This window comes from Petromyzon marinus (assembly GCF_048934315.1).
Source record: "Petromyzon marinus isolate PM22_M1 ecotype Great Lakes invasive population chromosome 76 unlocalized genomic scaffold, UKy_Petmar_22M1.pri1.0 chr76_unloc.1, whole genome shotgun sequence".
Classification (NCBI taxonomy): domain Eukaryota; kingdom Metazoa; phylum Chordata; class Hyperoartia; order Petromyzontiformes; family Petromyzontidae; genus Petromyzon; species Petromyzon marinus.
Genome location: NW_027422618.1, coordinates 1,024,710 through 1,047,255, shown reverse-complemented (window position 1 = coordinate 1,047,255; position 22,546 = coordinate 1,024,710). Strand labels below are relative to the sequence as shown.

Below are 22,546 nucleotides of genomic sequence, written 5' to 3'. Positions count from 1 at the left end.
TGGGACACTGAGACACTGAGACACTGGGACACTGAGACACTAGGACACTGGGACACTGGGACACCGAGACACTGAGACACGGGGACACCGAGACACTGGGACACTGGGACACTGAGACACTGGGACACTGAGACACTGAGACACTGGGACACTGAGACACTGAGACACTAGGACACTGAGACACTGAGACACTGAGACACAGGGATACTGAGACACTGAGACACTGGGACACTGAGACACTGAGACACTGGGACACTGACACACTGAGACATTGAGACACTAGGACACTCAGACACTGAGACACTGATACACTGGAGCACTGAGACACCGGGACACTGAGAAACTGAGACACCGAGACACTGGGGCACTGGGACACTGAGACACTGGGACACTGGGACACTGAGACACTGGGACACTGAGACACTGATACACTGGGACACTGAGACACTGAAACTCTGAGACACTGAGACACTGAGACAATGAGACTCTGAGACACTGAGACACTGAGACACTGGGACACTGAGACACTGGGACACTGGGACACTAAGACACTGGGACACTGGGACACTGGGACACTGAGACACTGGGACACTGAGACACTGGGACACTGAGACACGGAGACACTGGGACACTGGGACACTGAGACACTGGGACACTGGGACACTGGGACACTGAGACACTGGGACACTGAGACACTGATACACTGGGACACTGAGACACTGAGACTCTGAGACACTGAGACACTGAGACAATGAGACACTGAGACACTGAGACACTGGGACACTGGGACACTGAGACACTGGCTCACTGGGACACTGAGACAATGGGACACTGGGACACTGGGACACTGGGACACTGAGACACTGGGACACTGAGACACTGGGACACTGAGACACGGAGACACTGGGACACTGAGACACTGAGACACTGGGACACTGAGACACTGGGACACTGAGACACTGAGACACTGGGACACTGACACACTGAGACATTGAGACACTAGGACACTCAGACACTGAGACACTGATACACTGGAGCACTGAGACACCGGGACACTGAGAAACTGAGACACCGAGACACTGGGGCACTGGGACACTGAGACACTGGGACTCTGGGACACTGAGACACTGGGACACTGAGACACTGATACACTGGGACACTGAGACACTGAAACTCTGAGACACTGAGACACTGAGACAATGAGACTCTGAGACACTGAGACACTGAGACACTGGGACACTGAGACACTGGGACACTGGGACACTAAGACACTGGGACACTGGGACACTGGGACACTGAGACACTGGGACACTGAGACACTGGGACACTGAGACACGGAGACACTGGGACACTGGGACACTGAGACACTGGGACACTGGGACACTGGGACACTGAGACACTGGGACACTGAGACACTGATACACTGGGACACTGAGACACTGAGACTCTGAGACACTGAGACACTGAGACAATGAGACACTGAGACACTGAGACACTGGGACATTGGGACACTGAGACACTGGGTCACTGGGACACTGAGACACTGGGACACTGGGACACTGGGACACTGGGACACTGAGACACTGGGACACTGAGACACTGGGACACTGAGACACGGAGACACTGGGACACTGAGACACTGAGACACTGGGACACTGGGACACTGAGACACTGAGACACTGGGACACTGAGACACTGAGACACTGGGACACTGAGACACTGGGACACTGAAACACTGGGACACTTTGACACTGAGACACTGAGACACTGGGACACTGAGACAATGAGACACTGAGACACTGGGACACTGAGACACTGAGACACTGGGACACTGAGACACTGAGGCACTGGGACACTGAGACACTGAGACACTGGGACACTGAGACACTGAGACACTGAGACACTGGGACACTGAGACACTGAGACACTGAGACACTGGAACACTGAGACACTGGGACACGGAGACACTGAGACACTGTGACACTGGGACACTGAGACACTGAGACACTGGGACAATGAGACAATGAAACACTGGGACAATGAGACACTGAGACACTGAGACACTGGGACACTGAGACACTGAGACACTGGGACAATGAGACACCGAGACACAGAGACACTGAGAATCTGAGACACCGAGTCTCAGATACACTGAGACGCTGGGACACTGAGACACTGAGACTCTGGGACACTGAGACACTGAGACACTGGGACAATGAGACACTGGGACACTGAGACACTGGGACACTGAGACACTGAGACACTGGGACACTGAGACAATGGGACACTGAGACACTGAGACACTGGGACACTGAGACACTAGGACACTGGGACACTGGGACACCGAGACACTGAGACACGGGGACACCGAGACACTGGGACACTGGGACACTGAGACACTGGGACACTGAGACACTGAGACACTGGGACACTGAGACACTGAGACACTAGGACACTGAGACACTGAGACACTGAGACACAGGGATACTGAGACACTGAGACACTGGGACACTGAGACACTGAGACACTGGGACACTGACACACTGAGACATTGAGACACTAGGACACTCAGACACTGAGACACTGATACACTGGAGCACTGAGACACCGGGACACTGAGAAACTGAGACACCGAGACACTGGGGCACTGGGACACTGAGACACTGGGACACTGGGACACTGAGACACTGGGACACTGAGACACTGATACACTGGGACACTGAGACACTGAAACTCTGAGACACTGAGACACTGAGACAATGAGACTCTGAGACACTGAGACACTGAGACACTGGGACACTGAGACACTGGGACACTGGGACACTAAGACACTGGGACACTGGGACACTGGGACACTGAGACACTGGGACACTGAGACACTGGGACACTGAGACACGGAGACACTGGGACACTGGGACACTGAGACACTGGGACACTGGGACACTGGGACACTGAGACACTGGGACACTGAGACACTGATACACTGGGACACTGAGACACTGAGACTCTGAGACACTGAGACACTGAGACAATGAGACACTGAGACACTGAGACACTGGGACACTGGGACACTGAGACACTGGCTCACTGGGACACTGAGACAATGGGACACTGGGACACTGGGACACTGGGACACTGAGACACTGGGACACTGAGACACTGGGACACTGAGACACGGAGACACTGGGACACTGAGACACTGAGACACTGGGACACTGAGACACTGGGACACTGGGACACGCGCCCCTGAGACACTGAGACCCTGGGCCACTGAGACACTGAGACACTGGGACACCGAGACACTGCGCACTGAGACACTGGGACACTGAGACATTGGGACACTGGGACAGTGAGACACTGGGACACTGAGACACTGAGACACTGAGACACCGAGACACAGAGACACTGAGACACTGGGACACTGAGACACCGAGACACAGAGACACTGAGACACTGGGACACTGAGACACTGGGACACTGAGACACTGAGACACTGAGACACTGGGACACTGAGACACTGAGACACTGGGACACTAAGACACTGAGACACTGAGACACTGAGACATTGAGACACTGGGCCACAGGGACACTGAGACACTGAGACACTGAGCCACTGGGACACTGAGACACTGAGACACTGGGACACTGAGACACTGAGACACTAGGACACTGAGACACTGAGACACTGGGGCACTGAGACACCGGGACACTGAGACACTGGGACACTGAGACACTGAGACACTGGGACACTGAGACACTGAGACACTGAGACACTAGGACACTGAGACACTGAGACACTGGGGCACTGAGACACCGGGACACTGAGACACTGAGACACTGAGACACTGGGACACTGAGACACTGAGACACTGATACACTGAGACACTGAGACACTGGAATACTGAGACACTGAGACACTGGGACACTGGGACACTGAGACACTGAGACACTGGGACACTGAGACACTGAGACACTGGGACACTGAGACACTGGGACACTGAAACACTGGGACACTTTGACACTGAGACACTGAGACACTGGGACACTGAGACAATGAGACACTGAGACACTGGGACACTGAGACACTGAGACACTGGGACACTGAGACACTGAGGCACTGGGACACTGAGACACTGAGACACTGGGACACTGAGACACTGAGACACTGAGACACTGGGACACTGAGACACTGAGACACTGGAACACTGGGACACTGAGACACTGAGACACTGAGACACTGGAACAATGAGACACTGGGACAATGATACACTGAGACACTGAGACACTGGGACACTGAGACACTGAGACACTGGGACAATGAGACACCGAGACACAGAGACACTGAGAATCTGAGACACCGAGTCTCAGATACACTGAGACTCTGGGACACTGAGACACTGAGACTCTGGGACACTGAGACACTGAGACACTGGGACAATGAGACACTGGGACACTGAGACACTGGGACACTGAGACACTGAGACACTGGGACACTGAGACAATGGGACACTGAGACACTGAGACACTGGGACACTGAGACACTAGGACACTGGGACACTGAGACACTGGGACACCGAGACACTGAGACACGGTGACACCGAGACACTGGGACACTGGGACACTGAGACACTGGGACACTGAGACACTGAGACACTGGGACACTGAGACACTGAGACACTAGGACACTGAGACACTGAGACACTGAGACACAGGGACACTGAGACACTGAGACACTGGGACACTGAGACACTGAGACACTGGGACACTGACACACTGAGACATTGAGACACTAGGACACTCAGACACTGAGACACTGATACACTGGAGCACTGAGACACCGGGACACTGAGAAACTGAGACACCGAGACACTGGGGCACTGGGACACTGAGACACTGGGACACTGGGACACTGAGACACTGGGACACTGAGACACTGATACACTGGGACACTGAGACACTGAAACTCTGAGACACTGAGACACTGAGACACTGAGACACTGAGACACTGGGACACTGAGACACTGGGACACTGGGACACTGGGACACTGGGACACTGAGACACTGGGACACTGAGACACTGGGACACTGAGACACGGAGACACTGGGACACTGGGACACTGAGACACTGGGACACTGGGACACTGGGACACTGAGACACTGGGACACTGAGACACTGATACACTGGGACACTGAGACACTGAGACTCTGAGACACTGAGACACTGAGACAATGAGACACTGAGACACTGAGACACTGGGACACTGGGACACTGAGACACTGGGTCACTGGGACACTGAGACACTGGGACACTGGGACACTGGGACACTGGGACACTGAGACACTGGGACACTGAGACACGGAGACACTGGGACACTGAGACAATGAGACACTGAGACACTGGGACACTGAGACACTGAGACTCTGAGACACTGAGACACTGAGACAATGAGACACTGAGACACTGAGACACTGGAACACTGAGACACTGGGACACTGGGACACTGGGACACTGAGACACTGGGACACTGTGACACACACCACACCACACACACACCACACCACACACACACCACACCACACACACCACACCACACCACACACACACCACACCACACACACACCACACCACACACACACACCACACCAAACACACACCACACGCACACCACACACACACCACACCACACACACACCACACCACACACACACCACACCACACACACACACACCACACACACACCACACCACACACACACCACACCACACACACACACACACCACACCACACACACACCACACACACACCACACCACACACACACCACACCACACACACACCCCACCACACACACACCACACCACACACACACCACACCACACACACCACACACACACCACACACACCACACCACACCACACGCACACCACACCACACAGACACCACACCACACCACACACAAACCACACCACACACACACCACACACACACCACACACACACCATACCACACACACACACCATACCACACACACACACCATACCACAAACACACACCATACCACACACACACCATACCACACACACACACACCATACCACACACACCATACCACACACACACCATACCACACACACACACCATACCACACACACACACCATACCACACACACACACCATACCACACACACACACCATACCACACACACACACCATACCACACACACACAACATACCACACACACACCATACCACACACACACCATACCACACACACACCATACCACACACACACCATACCACACACACACCATACCACACACACACCATACCACACACACACACCATACCACACACACACACCATACCACACACACACACCATACCACACACACCATACCATACCACACACACACACCATACCACACACACCATACCACACACACCATACCACACACACCATACCATACCACACACACACACCATACCACACACACACACACCATACCACACACACACACACACCATACCACACACACACACACCATACCACACACACACACACCATACCATACCACACACACACACACCATACCACACACACACCATACCACACACACACACCATACCACACACACACCATACCACACACACACACCATACCACACACACCATACCACACACACACACCTTACCACACACACCATACCACACACACCATACCACACACACCATACCACACACACACACACCATACCATACCACACACACACACCATACCACACACACACACACACACCATACCACACACACACACACACCATACCACACACACACACACCATACCACACACACACACACCATACCATACCACACACACACACACCATACCACACACACACACCATACCACACACACCATACCACACACACACACCATACCACACACACACACAAAGACAAAGACAAAGATCCCCCATATAGCCTTAACAGACTGTAGGGGCAAGTGCTGTTAGCGAGCACCTATGAAGGCCGGAACGGTACACGAGGGGGTGGGTTGCCAGCACCACGCCCGACCGCCTTTGTCTCCCTAGTGGCAATGTTTACACACCGCACCAGGTACTAATTTGAGGCTGAGTTGACCTAGGGGAGGCCCGGGACCGGTTCAGATAATCGTCACTGGTGTTGGCCGTGAGCCGGATTCGAACCCGAGTCGCCAGGTTCATAGCGCAGCGCGCTAACCGCTACACTATCGCTCCCCACCAATACCACACACACACACACCATACCACACACACACACCATACCACACAAAGATAAACAAAGATCCCCCATATAGCCTTAACAGACTCTAGGGGCAAGTGCTGTTAGCGAGCACCTATGAAGGCCGGAACGGTACACGAGGGGGTGGGTGGCCAGCCCGCACTAGGTACTCATTTGAGGCTGAGTCGACCTAGGGGAGGCCCAGGACCGGTTCAGATAATCGTCACTGGTGTTGGCCGTGAGCGAGAATCGAACCCGGGTGGCCAGGTTCATAGCGCAGCGTAGCGCTAACCGCTACACTACCGCTCCCCCACACACTCACTATCACACACTAACACACACTCACTAACACACACTCACTAACACACAATCACTTACACACACTCACACACACTCACTATCACACACTAACACACACTCACTAACACACACTCACTAACACACACTCACTTACACATACTCACACACACTCACTAACACACACTCACTAACACACACTCACTTACACACACTCACACACACTCACACACAACAACAACAACAACCGCCATTCGCCACTAAGTGGCGGTGACGTCACCACGACGCTTGTGCCAGGCTATGTGCACCCTGAGGCCACGTGAAGTGTCGAACGCCCGCTGGCAGGAGGTCACGGGGCAGACCCAGGTGCCACGGGTCGACTGACTGAGATGACTGGCTGATGCACCACCTGTGCCCCCTACTGTGCCAACCTGCTGTGCTTTAGCCACCCGGCGCTCCGCTCGCTGTTGTGAGCGTCGCTCCTCCGCCCTCCGTTGTTGTTGGAGGGCGACTGCCTCCAACTGCCCAGTAGCATCCTTCACGAGCCTCCTCCACAGAGGCCGATCTTGACACCGCTGGTACCAGTCATCGGCAAGTCCACTCAGCTCCACGTCCCCCTGTACCACATCACTCCATCTCTTCTCTAGCCCGTGCCGCGCCCGCTTAGCCCCCTCAATCCGGCCAAACAAAAGCTGTTTCGGCATGCGGTGGCTGGGCATGCGGGCTACATGACCCAGCCATCGCAGCCTTGCCTGCCGGAGGAGCTCACCGATGGGACCCTGCCCAGATCTTTCAAGGATTTGTGAGCTCCTCACACAATCCAGTCTGGTTAAACCCAGGATGGATCGTAGGCAGGCCAGCCTAAATGTTTCTAACCGGCGAAGATGTTCCATTAGGGGGGTCCACGTTTCGCAAGCGTAGAGAAGGGAGGGAATGACCGTGGCCGAGAAGACCTGAAGCTTAGTGCGGAGCGACAGACCAGGTAGCTTCCACACAGCGTTACGCAACCGATGAAAAGATATTGCCGCTCGACTGATTCGGAGTGAGACCTCTGCTGTTAAACTGGAGCCAGTCGTAAGCACACTGCCCAGGTATGGGAAACTCTCCACTCTCTCCACAACTGCCCCATCACCGATTGGGAGTTGTGGGGGTGGAGTGTCCGATGGTACAAAATACCCAGGCAGGTGCTTAGTTTTGGTGGGGCTGATGGTAAGGCCCCACCTCTTAGTGGCACGCTCCAGTCTCAGCAGCAGCGTCTCCAACTCCTCCTCTGACTGAGCAGCTATTACCAAGTCATCAGCATACATAACGTGGTTGAGCAATAGGGAGCCATCCCTTGACCGCACCCGGGCATCGATTAGCCTCCCATTATATCTGTACCATATGGAGATTCCCCCGGTACAGCTATTGAAGGCTTCACGAACTACGTGGTCAAAATAGATGTTAAATAATGTGGGAGCCAGAGGACATCCCTGTCGCACCCCAAGGTGTACAGGGAATGGCTCTGACTCCCGGCCACGTAGTTTTACCCGGGCCCGCTCACCATCATGAAGGTCCTTAATGATCGTGAGCAGAGGGTCAGGTACTCCAAAAGCACGAAGAACGACCCAGAGCCCAGGCCTACTGATGGTATCATAGGCCTTGACCAGGTCAATAAAGCAGAGATGTAGGTCTTGTTGGAATTCCCTACACCTCTGCTGTAGCAGACGGACAGAAAATATGGCATCTGTGCAGGACCGCCCTTTCCTGAAACCGCATTGGGGCTCCGCAAGCCTCTCCTCAGCGTGCCTGGCAAGGCGATGCTGAATAATCCTTGCCAGGACCTTTCCCGGCACACTGAGGAGTGAGATGCCCCTGTAGTTGTTACAGTCTGTGTGGTCCCCCTTCTTAAAAAGGGGGACCACCAGGGCATCCTTCCAATCCTGCGGAACCCGTCCAGTGGTCCAGACTGTTGTTATGATGTCATATAGGGCAGTCTGTGCACAAACGCCACCCTCCCTCAGCATTTCGCTTGGGAGATCATCTCTGCCCGCTGCCTTTCCTGGTCTCAGACTCCGGATCGCCTTCAATACTTCATCAGCAGCTGGCACCTCAGCCAGCCACTCACAGGGGGTGACTTCATCCAATATTTGAGGCACCGCAGCCTCAGCAGGGTCATCCTCACTTTGTGCCACGATGTTTTCCTGGCTGAGGGATTTTCCCTCCCCCAGGACCTCACAGAAATGCTCAGCAAATCTGCGAACCTGTTCCTGGGGGTCGGAAATTGGATCACCGTTTTTTCCCCTAATGATGGTAATAGGTGTGGCGCTGCAGGTTACTTTTTTGATGGAGTTAAATAGAGATTTGTGATCACGGGCCACTGAGGCAGACTCCATCTCCTCAGCAACCCGCGACCACCACCCATCCTTGCAGCGCCTCACGGCTCTCCGAACCTCCGAGCGAAGGCTGCGGTAAGCCTCCTCATTCTCTGACGTGGGATTCTGTAGCCGATGACAGTGGGCCTGTCGCTTTTTCTCAACCATCTTGAACAACTCCTCTGTCATCCAGGGTGTCTGGGGAGGTCTGGACCGCGTACCCAAAGCAGCCATTGCAGCTGCATGAGTCACAGTCCTAAACCTCGCCCATTTACCCTCGACATCAGGAGGAGTCGGGGACGATGCCAATCCCAGCCGCAAGCGATGATGAAATTCTCGCTTGCAACTTTCATCAGATAACTGAGACCAGGCCACTTTAGGTTGGAATGGGGTCCTGGGTGTACACCCACCACCGGAGTGGAAGAATGGCAGGCGCATCTTACAGATGACTAGTCGATGGTCAGAGGGCAGATCAGCTCCACGGTAGGTCCTGGTGTCAAGGACATGGGCTCGCATTCGCTGGTCCGTCACTATGTAGTCCAGCAGATGTTCTTGCTTGGACCCGGCATGCATCCATGATGTTGTGAGGATGCGCCGATGCCGGAACAGCGTGTTGGTAATTACAAGCCCATGGGCTGCACAAAAATCTAGCAGCCTCCTACCGTTGTTATTGAGCTGATCTGGCCCATGCCCTCCAATCACTCCAGACCAGGTGCCAGTATCATGACCAACTCGGGCATTGAAGTCACCCAACATGATGACTCTATCCCGAGGGGCCACTTTAGCCAGCACCTGTGACAGGAGGTCATAGAAGGCATCTGACTCATCGGCTTTGCCTGCATCCCTCCACGGATGTTCATCTTCGGTGGGGGCATAAGTAACCACGACCACCATTCCTCGCCTCCGGTTGATGGGAAGGCGAGCCCAAAGTAGCCTGGGGCTTACAGCTTCCCACACCTCACCGCCACGCTCCCACGCCCCCTTCATTCTTTTGTTCAAAAGAAGACCCACACCCTGTTGTTTGGCAGTCTGCTGCCCCGAGTAGAGGACTGTCCACCCCTCATGGTGGCAGGAGCCAGAGCCGGTCCACCGGACCTCCTGAATGCCGCATAGATCCAGGCGGTACCGGTCCAGCTCCCGACAGAGGAGTGGCAGCCTCTCCTCTGCAGTGAGCGTTCGAACATTCCACGTGGCCAACCGTAGTGGCTTTTCGTTGTTTCTGGAGTAGCCCCGAGGGTAGGTATTCAATCTCCTGGCTCCGCCAATTGGGGTTTGGCCAGGAGACGTCATAGACGCCTGGCCCCCCGGGGCCTCCGGCACAAGCTTAGTTGTTACATATTTCAGTTTAATTCGTAGTTTCGTGGTAATTAATTGAAGGTGGAGGGGTTACCAGCCCCTCGCACCCGTCCAGAGCCCCCGTTTAGCCCCTGTGGTGGACACATATGCCATGAGGGGAGGAGCCAATCAAAATTGGATCTCCCCCCACAGCGCTGTCCACGACAGAGTTGCCCGTCCGGCACCGCGAGGAGGTAGGGGGTTGTTTTGCCGGACTCACACACACACACTCACACACACTCACTATCACACACTAACACACACTCACTATCACACACTAACACACACTCACTAACACACACTCACTATCACACACTCAATTACACACACTCACACACACTCACTAACACACAATCACTTACACACACTCCCACACACTCACTATCACACACTAACACACACTCACTAACACACACTCACTATCACACACTCAATTACACACACTCACACACACTCACTAACACACAATCACTTACACACACTCACACACACTCACTATCACACACTAACACACACTCACTAACACACACTCACACACACTCACTAACACACACTCACTTACACACACTCACACACACTCACACACACTCACACACACTCACTAACACACACTAACACACACTCACTTACACACACTAACACACACTCACACACACTCACACACACTCACTATCACACACTAACACACACTCACTAACACACACTCAATTACACACACTCACACACACTCACTAACACACAATCACTTACACACACTCCCACACACTCACTATCACACACTAACACACACTCACTAACACACACTCACTATCACACACTCAATTACACACACTCACACACACTCACTAACACACAATCACTTACACACACTCACACACACTCACTATCACACACTAACACACACTCACTAACACACACTCACTATCACACACTCAATTACACACACTCACACACACTCACTAACACACAATCACTTACACACACTCACACACACTCACTATCACACACTAACACACACTCACTAACACACACTCACACACACTCACTAACACACACTCACTTACACACACTCACACACACTCACACACACTCACACACACTCACTAACACACACTAACACACACTCACTTACACACACTAACACACACTCACACACACTCACTATCACACACTAACACACACTCACTTACACACACTAACACACACTCACTATCACACACTAACACACACTCACTAACACACACTCACTTACACACACTTACACACACTCACACACACTCACTATCACACACTAACACACACTCACACACACTCACTAACTCACACACACTAACACACACTAACACACACTCACTAACACACACTAACACACAATCACTTACACACACTCACACACACTCACTATCACACACTCACACACACTCACTTACACACACTCACTAACACACACTCACTATCACACACTTACACACACTCACTTACACACACTCACACACACTCACTTACACACACTCACACACACTCACTAACACACACTCACTAACACACAATCACTTACACACACTCACTAACACACACTCACACACACTCACTTACACACATTCACTATCACACACTAACACACACTCACACACACTCACTTACACACACTCACACACACTCACTTACACACACTCACACACACTCACTTACACACACTAACACACACACACTTACACACACTCACACACACTCACTTACACACACTCACACACACTCACTTACACACACTCACACACACTCACTTACACACACTCACTATCACACACTAACACACACTCACACACACTCACTATCACTCACTATCACACACTCACACACACTAACACACACTCACTTACACACACTAACACACACTCACACACACTCACACACACTCACTATCACACACTAACACACACTCACTAACACACACTCAATTACACACACTCACACACACTCACTAACACACAATCACTTACACACACTCCCACACACTCACTATCACACACTAACACACACTCACTAACACACACTCACTATCACACACTCAATTACACACACTCACTAACACACAATCACTTACACACACTCACACACACTCACTATCACACACTAACACACACTCACTAACACACACTCACTATCACACACTCAATTACACACACTCACACACACTCACTAACACACAATCACTTACACACACTCACACACACTCACTATCACACACTAACACACACTCACTAACACACACTCACACACACTCACTAACACACACTCACTTACACACACTCACACACACTCACACACACTCACACACACTCACTAACACACACTAACACACACTCACTTACACACACTAACACACACTCACACACACTCACTATCACACACTAACACACACTCACTTACACACACTAACACACACTCACTATCACACACTAACACACACTCACTAACACACACTCACTTACACACACTTACACACACTCACACACACTCACTATCACACACTAACACACACTCACACACACTCACTAACTCACACACACTAACACACACTAACACACACTCACTAACACACACTAACACACAATCACTTACACACACTCACACACACTCACTATCACACACTCACACACACTCACTTACACACACTCACTAACACACACTCACTATCACACACTTACACACACTCACTTACACACACTCACACACACTCACTTACACACACTCACACACACTCACTAACACACACTCACTAACACACAATCACTTACACACACTCACTAACACACACTCACACACACTCACTTACACACATTCACTATCACACACTAACACACACTCACACACACTCACTTACACACACTCACACACACTCACTAACACACACTCACACACACTCACTAACACACACTCACTTACACACACTCACACACACTCACACACACTCACACACACTCACTAACACACACTAACACACACTCACTTACACACACTAACACACACTCACACACACTCACTATCACACACTAACACACACTCACTTACACACACTAACACACACTCACTATCACACACTAACACACACTCACTAACACACACTCACTTACACACACTTACACACACTCACACACACTCACTATCACACACTAACACACACTCACACACACTCACTAACTCACACACACTAACACACACTAACACACACTCACTAACACACACTAACACACAATCACTTACACACACTCACACACACTCACTATCACACACTCACACACACTCACTTACACACACTCACTAACACACACTCACTATCACACACTTACACACACTCACTTACACACACTCACACACACTCACTTACACACACTCACACACACTCACTAACACACACTCACTAACACACAATCACTTACACACACTCACTAACACACACTCACACACACTCACTTACACACATTCACTATCACACACTAACACACACTCACACACACTCACTTACACACACTCACACACACTCACTTACACACACTCACACACACTCACTTACACACACTAACACACACACACTTACACACACTCACACACACTCACTTACACACACTCACACACACTCACTTACACACACTCACACACACTCACTTACACACACTCACTATCACACACTAACACACACTCACACACACTCACTATCACTCACTATCACACACTCACACACACTCACACACACTCACTATCACTCACTAACACACACTCACACACACACTCACACACACTCACTATCACACACTCACACACACTCACTTACACACACTAACACACACTCACTATCACACACTCACTATCACACACTAACACACACTCACTTACACACACTCACACACACTCACACACACTCACTATCACACACTCACTTACACACACTCACACACACACACTTACACACACTCACACACTCACACACACTCACTATCACACACTCACACACACTCACTTACACGCACTCACACACACTCACTTACACATACTCACACACATACACACATACAAAGAGGGGGTGGGTGGCCAGCACCACGCCCGCCCGGCCGCCTTTGTCTCTCCCACAGTGCTGGCGATGTTGACCACCGCGCACATGGCACCGGCGTGCCCATTTGAGGCTGAGTCGACCTAGGGGGGGCGAGGAGGCGGAGACCTCGCGCCTGACAAACCGGAAGTAGCGGCGGGGGATGGGGGCGGGGCGGTAATTGGGGGCGTGGCGATGGGCGGTGGCTGTTGGTGGGGGCGATGCTGGTGGGCGGGGGCGGTTGGATGGGGTGGTGGGGCGGGGCTGTTGGGCGGGACGGGGGCGGTTGGCTGGGGTGGTGGGCGGGGCCGGTGGGCGTGGCGAGCATTGCGCCGTCATCGATTTGGGGGCGGGGTTACGTGACGTCGTGGGAAGTGTCGTCAGAGCCCTGGTCACGTGCGCAGCAAACGGCCGCTTCTTGAGATTGCTCCCCGTCGTGGTCGTCGTGATCCGAGCGTTACCACTCAGACAGGTGGGAGCGGGAGTCCGTGATGTGAGTCCGTGATGTGAGTCTGTGTTGTGAGTCCGTGATGTGAGTCTGTGTTGTGAGTCCGTGATGTGAGTCTGTGATGTGAGTCTGTGATGTGAGTCTGTGTTGTGAGTCTGTGATGTGAGTCTGTGTTGTGAGTCTGTGTTGTGAGTCTGTGATGTGAGTCTGTGATGTGAGTCCGTGATGTGAGTCTGTGATGTGAGTCTGTGTTCTGAGTCTGTGATGTGAGTCTGTGATGTGAGTCTGTGTTGTGAGTCCGTGATGTGAGTCTGTGATGTGAGTCTGTGTTGTGAGTCTGTGATGTGAGTCTGTGTTGTGAGTCCGTGATGTGAGTCTGTGATGTGAGTCTGTGATGTGAGTCTGTGTTGTGAGTCCGTGATGTGAGTCCGTGATGTGAGTCTGTGATGTGAGTCCGTGATGTGAGTCTGTGATGTGAGTCCGTGATGTAAGTCTGTGATGTGAGTCTGTGTAGATGATGTGAGTCTGTGGTTGGTGATGTGAGTCTGTGTTGATGATGTGAGTCTGTGTTGTGAGTCTGTGGTTGGTGTTGTGAGTCTGTGTTGTGAGTCTGTGTTGTGAGTCTGTGTTGTGAGTCTGTGTTGTGAGTCTGTGTTTGGTGATGTGAGTCTGTGTTGTGAGTCTGTGTTGTGAGTCTGTGATTGGTGATGTGAGTCTGTGATGTGAGTCTGTGATGTGAGTCTGTGTTGTGAGTCTATGTAGATGATGTGAGTCTGTGTAGATGATGTGAGTCTGTGTTGTGATTCTGTGTTGTGAGTCTGTGTTGTGATTCTGTGTTGTGAGTCCGTGTTGATGATCTTGAGTCCGTGATGTGAGTCTGTGGTTGGTGATGTGAGTCTGTGTTGTGAGTCTGTGATGGTGATGTGAGTCTGTGTTGTGACTCTGTGTTGTGAGTCCGTGATGTGAGTCTGTGGTTGGTGATGTGAGTCTGTGTTGTGAGTCTGTGTTGTGAGTCTGTGTTGTGAGTCCGTGATGTGAGTCTGTGTTGTGAGTCTGTGTTGTGAGTTTGTGTTGTGAGTCTGTGTTGTGAGTCTGTGTTGTGAGTCCGTGATGTGAGTCTGTGGTTGGTGATGTGAGTCTGTGTTGTGAGTCTGTGGTTGGTGATGTGAGTCTGTGTTGTGAGTCTGTGTTGTGAGTCCGTGATGTGAGTCCGTGATGTGAGTCTGTGGTTGGTGATGTGAGTCTGTGTTGTGAGTCTGTGGTTGGTGATGTGAGTCTGTGTTGTGAGTCTGTGTTGTGAGTCCGTGATGTGAGTCCGTGATGTGAGTCCGTGGTTGGTGATGTGAGTCTGTGTTGTGAGTCTGTGTTGATGATGTGAGTCCGTGATGTGAGTCTGTGGTTGGTGATGTGAGTCTGTGTTGTGAGTCTGTGTTGATGATGTGAGTCCGTGATGTGAGTCCGTGTAGATGATGTGAGTCTGTGTTGTGAGTCTGTGGTTGGTGATGTGAGTCTGTGTTGTGAGTCTGTGTAGATGATGTGAGTCCGTGATGTAAGTCTGTGATGTGAGTCTGTGGTTGGTGATGTGAGTCTGTGTTGTGAGTCTGTGATGTGAGTCTGTGTTGTGAGTCTGTGGTTGGTGATGTGAGTCTGTGTTGTCAGTCTGTGTAGATGATGTGAGTCTGTGTTGTGAGTCTGTGGTTGGTGATGTGAGTCTGTGTTGTGAGTCTGTGTTGTGAGTCTGTATTGTGAGTCTGTGGTTGGTGATGTGAGTCTGTGTTGTGAGTCTGTGTTGTGAGTCTGTGGTTGGTGATGTGAGTCTGTGGTTGGTGATGTGAGTCTGTGTTGTGAGTCTGTGGTTGGTGATGTGAGTCTGTGGTTGGTGATGTGACTCTGTGTTGTGAGTCTGTGTTGTGAGTCTGTGTTGTGAGTCTGTGTTGTGAGTCTGTGTAGATGATGTGAGTCTGTGGTTGGTGATGTGACTCTGTGTTGTGAGTCTGTGTTGTGAGTCTGTGGTTGGTGATGTGAGTCTGTGTCGTGAGTCTGTGGTTGGTGATGTGAGTCTGTGTAGATGATGTGAGTCTGTGGTTGGTGATGTGAGTCTGTGTTGTGAGTCTGTGTTGATGATGTGAGTCTGTGTTGATGATGTGAGTCTGTGTTGATGATGTGAGTCTGTGTTGTGAGTCTGTGGTTGGTGATGTGAGTCTGTGTTGTGAGTTCGTGTTGTGAGTCTGTGTTGTGAGTCTGTGTAGATGATGTGAGTCTGTGTTGATGATGTGAATCTGTGTTGATGATGTGAGTCTGTGTTGTGAGTCTGTTGTGAGTTTGTGTAGATGATGTGAGTCTGTGGTTGGTGATGTGAGTCTGTGTTGTGAGTCTGTGTTGTGAGTCTGTGGTTGGTGATGTGAGTCTGTGTTGTGAGTCTGTGGTTGGTGATGTGAGTCTGTGTTGTGAGTCTGTGTTGTGAGTCTGTGTAGATGATGTGAGTCTGTGGTTGGTGATGTGAGTCTGTGTTGTGAGTCTGTGTTGTGAGTCTGTGGTTGGTGATGTGAGTCTGTGGTTGGTGATGTGAGTCTGTGTTGTGAGTCTGTGGTTGGTGATGTGAGTCTGTGGTTGGTGATGTGAGTCTGTGTTGTGAGTCTGTGTTGTGAGTCTGTGTTGTGAGTCTGTGTAGATGATGTGAGTCTGTGGTTGGTGATGTGACTCTGTGTTGTGAGTCTGTGTTGTGAGTCTGTGGTTGGTGATGTGAGTCTGTGTCGTGAGTCTGTGGTTGGCGATGTGAGTCTGTGTAGATGATGTGAGTCTGTGGTTGGTGATGTGAGTCTGTGTTGTGAGTCTGTGTTGATGATGTGAGTCTGTGTTGATGATGTGAGTCTGTGTTGATGATGTGAGTCTGTGTTGTGAGTCTGTGGTTGGTGATGTGAGTCTGTGTTGTGAGTCCGTGTTGTGAGTCTGTGTTGTGAGTCTGTGTAGATGATGTGAGTCTGTGTTGATGATGTGAATCTGTGTTGATGATGTTAGTCTGTGTTGTGAGTCTGTGTTGTGAGTTTGTGTAGATGATGTGAGTCTGTGGTTGGTGATGTGAGTCTGTGTTGTGAGTCTGTGTTGTGAGTCTGTGTTGTCAGTCTGTGTTGTCAGTCTGTGTTGATGATGTGAGTCTGTGTTGTGAGTCTGTGTTGTGAGTCCGTGTTGATGATGTGAATCTGTGTTGTGAGTCTGTGTTGTGAGTCTGTGTTGTGAGTCTGTGTTGATGATGTGAGTCTGTGTTGTGAGTCTGTGTTGTGAGTCCGTGTTGTGAATCTGTGTTGTGAATCTGTGTTGATGTTGTGAGTCTGTGTTGATGTTGTGAGTCTGTGTTGATGATGTGAATCTGTGTTAATGATGTGAGTCTGTGTTGATGATGTGAATCTGTGTTGATGATGTGAGTCTGTGTTGTGAGTCTGTGTAGATGATGTGAGTCTGTGTTGATGATGTGAGTCTGTGTTGATGATGTGAGTCTGTGTTGATGATGTGAGTCTGTGATGTGAGTCCGTGTTGATGATGTGAGTCTGTGTTGATGATGTGAGTCTGTGATGTGAGTCTGTGTCGTGAGTCTGTGGTTGGTGATGTGAGTCTGTGTAGATGATGTGAGTCTGTGTTGATGATGTGAGTCTGTGGTTAACGATGTGAGTCTGTGTTGATGTGAGTCTGTGTTGATGTGTCTGTGTAGATGATGTGAGTCTTTGTTGATGATGTGAGTCTGTGTTGATGATGTGACTTTGTGTTGTGAGTCTGTGTAGATGATGTGAGTCTGTGTTGATGATGTGAGTCTGTGTTGTCAGTCTGTGTTGATGAGGTGAGTTTGTGTTGTGGGTTTGTGTTGATGAGGTGAGTTTGTGTTGTGGGTTTGTGGTGATGACGTGAGTTTGTGTTGTGGGTTTGTGGTGACGAGGTGAGTTTGTGTTGTGGGTTTGTGGTGACGAGGTGAGTTTGTGTTGTGCGTTTGTGGTGACGAGGTGAGTTTGTGTTGTGGGTTTGTGGTGACGAGGTGAGTTTGTGTTGTGGGTTTGTGGTGACGAGGTGAGTTTGTGTTGTGGGTTTGTGGTGACGAGGTGAGTTTGTGTTGTGGGTTTGTGGTGACGAGGTGAGTTTGTGTTGTGGGTTTGTGGTGACGAGGTGAGTTTGTGTTGTGGGTTTGTGGTGATGAGGTGAGTTTGTGCGGTGAGTCTGTGGTGACGAGGTGAGTCTGTGGTGACGAGGTGAGTTTGTGTTGTGGGTTTGTGGTGACGAGGTGAGTTTGTGTTGTGGGTTTGTGGTGACGAGGTGAGTTTGTGTTGTGAGTCTGTGGTGACGAGGTGAGTTTGTGTTGTGACCCTCTCCCCCCCCCCACCGCTCTCCACACAGAGACCCTGTGGATTACAGCGAGAGACGCCATGAACGCCGCACAACACAACGACGCTGCTCTGGGCATTCATGTCATGGGTGGGTGGGTCGGTGGGTGGGTGGGTCGGTGGGTGGGTGGGTGGGTGGTACGGTGGGTGGGTGGGTCGGTGGGTGGGTGGGTCGGTGGGTGGGTGGGTGGGTCGGTGGGTGGGTGGGTCGGTGGGTGGGTCGGTGGGTGGGTGGGTGGGTGGGTCGGTGGGTGGGTGGGTCGGTGGGTGGGTGGGTGGGTCGGTGGGTGGGTGGGTGGGTCGGTGGGTGGGTGGGTGGGTGAATGGGCGAGTGGGTCGGTACGTGGGTGGGTTGGTAGGTGGGTGAATGGGCGAGTGGGTCGGTACGTGGGTGGGTAAGTGGGTCGGTGTCTGAGTCTTTCTGTCTCTCTGTCTCTCTACAGATCATCAGGTCCGCCACTGCTGCCTGAACAAGAAGGAAAAACCGAGATGCTTCATCCTGAAGCGCCCCCCAATCGGCACGGGCACCTTCACAAGCCAAAGGCTCATCCCCATGACCACCACCACCACCACCACCGCCGCCGCCCCTGCCGCCGCCGGCACCTCCAGGGAAGCCAATGTCGTCATCAGCACTGCTGGTGCTCTGCAGGCCTCTGGGGTTTCTGATCCACGGTGAGACTCCCTCTGTGTGCTCATAGGGCTGGGGGTGTTGGGGACGAGATGTCGACTCCCTTTCCCGGTACGCAGGAGTTCATGGGCTCGATACCGACCGCTGACGACGCCTGCCGCTGCTGCTGTATATTTGAAGTCTGCGTCTGTCTGTCTCTCTGCCCGTGGTCGTACCTACGTGGGTTCTCTCCGGGTCCCTCCGGGTTTTCACCTCCACATTTAGAATCGACATCACCACGCGGTTAGAGTGTTTGGCTGCGATACATTTCTTACGTGGGGATGATGATCACGATGATATCAGCCACTGCCTTGAGCCATCATTTGCGATGGCGACGCTGCTTCTGATCAAGAGCTACAAAAATCAGTGGAAGCCTTAGACCTGGTGAAATAAAAAAAAGAGTTTAGTTTTTGCATGGGTCTCTGCGGGTCTCTGTGGGTGTCTATGGTTCTACACGAGTCTCTGCATCTCTATGGGTCTCTGTGTGGGCCTTCTGAAAGATAGCTACACAGTAGCTCTGTGAAAGCCTTAGACCTGGTGAAATAAAAAAAAGAGTTTCGTTTTTGCATGGGTCTCTTCGGGTGTGTCTACATTTCCACGCGATGATGATGATGATGACCACGGTGATATCAGCCACTTGATCGAGCTGCTATCTCTCGTGGTGGCCAGGTCGCTTCTTACACCCGGTAAAATAGAGTGATAGTTTTAGATTTTGTTTTTAAATCCGCCACCGTGCGTTGAGTCCGTTAGTCCACCCACGGGAGGATCTGGTGGTGGTGGTGGTGGTGGTGGCGGTGGCGGTGATGATGCAGAGCGACTACGGCCTCTGGCTATTGTAGCGAGAGGCTAAAGTGGTGGCGCCGTGCTGCTGTGGTGCTGCTGCTACCTCCACAGAGCTGATCCGGAGGAGATGCCCCCATCATCATCATCCTCCTCCTCCTCCTCGTCATCATCCTCATCGTTCTCACCGCTCATCTACACCAATGTGGAGTGGACGGAGTTTGTGGAGGCGGAAGAGGTGGCGGTGAAGGAGGTGAAAGGGAAGGCAGAGTTGGGTTCGGAGGAGGTGGTGAAGATGGAGGAGATGGAGGAGGAGGAGGTGGTGGTGGTGGAGCCGGAGCAGGTGGTGGTGGAGTTGGACGAGGAGGTGAAGGAGCTTGAAGAGAAGGCGGAGGAGGTGGACGCGGAGGAGGTGCAGCATCCGCAGAGCAAGAAGAAGCAAGGGGCGTGCCTGGCGCAGGTGGCCAGCGCGCTCCGCTCGCTCCTCCGCCGCCTGCTGATTTGTGGTGGCCGGCCCATGGCGCATTAGCGGGGTCGTGGTGGTGGTGGTGGCGTCGGTGCCAGCTGCCACCACAAGCAGCACCACCCAGCCACCCACCCACCCACCCCATTATGTATCGCGTTGTAAATAATTTCATAGCTTTGTAAATAATTATTGTAAATATTGTCATGGCAAATACAGACAGCAGGAAGTGAAATGACGTTGCAGACTTTGTGGTGTTTGGTGCCTTCGATTGTCAGTGCTGTGTGGGGTCTGGGATCATAATGGCCGTGTCAGGGGTGCACCTCCTCCACAACCTCTTCCACCTTCCGCCTCCTCCTCAGACTCATTCACCCACCCACTGATTCACTCACCCACCCACTGATTCACTCACCCACCCACTGATTCACTCACCAACCCACTGATTCACTCACCCACCCACTGATTCACTCACCCACCCACTGATTCACTC

The 22,546-nt window shown here is 51.8% G+C and overlaps 1 protein-coding gene across 1 annotated transcript; it reads left to right on the top strand.

Annotated features, from left to right (window-relative positions):
• The first annotated feature begins 15,700 nt into the window (after positions 1 to 15,700).
• On the top strand, positions 15,701 to 22,307 carry LOC142908194 (uncharacterized). The gene is made up of 4 exons (XM_076058512.1): positions 15,701 to 15,803; positions 20,160 to 20,237; positions 20,590 to 20,818; positions 21,708 to 22,307. Exons 2-4 carry the CDS (start codon positions 20,189 to 20,191, stop codon positions 22,120 to 22,122), a joined length of 693 nt encoding a protein of 230 aa, XP_075914627.1. The 5' UTR covers positions 15,701 to 15,803; positions 20,160 to 20,188; the 3' UTR covers positions 22,123 to 22,307.
• Positions 22,308 to 22,546: the final 239 nt, after the last annotated feature.

Bases quoted from the DNA above. Each gene is read 5' to 3' on its own strand.
- LOC142908194 (XM_076058512.1), top strand. From the start codon at position 20,189: ATGAACGCCGCACAACACAACGACGCTGCTCTGGGCATTCATGTCATG. The intron at 20,238-20,589 runs GTGGGTGGGTCG...GTCTCTCTACAG, and splicing joins TCTGGGCATTCATGTCATGG to ATCATCAGGTCCGCCACTGC. The intron at 20,819-21,707 runs GTGAGACTCCCT...CTACCTCCACAG, and splicing joins TCTGGGGTTTCTGATCCACG to AGCTGATCCGGAGGAGATGC.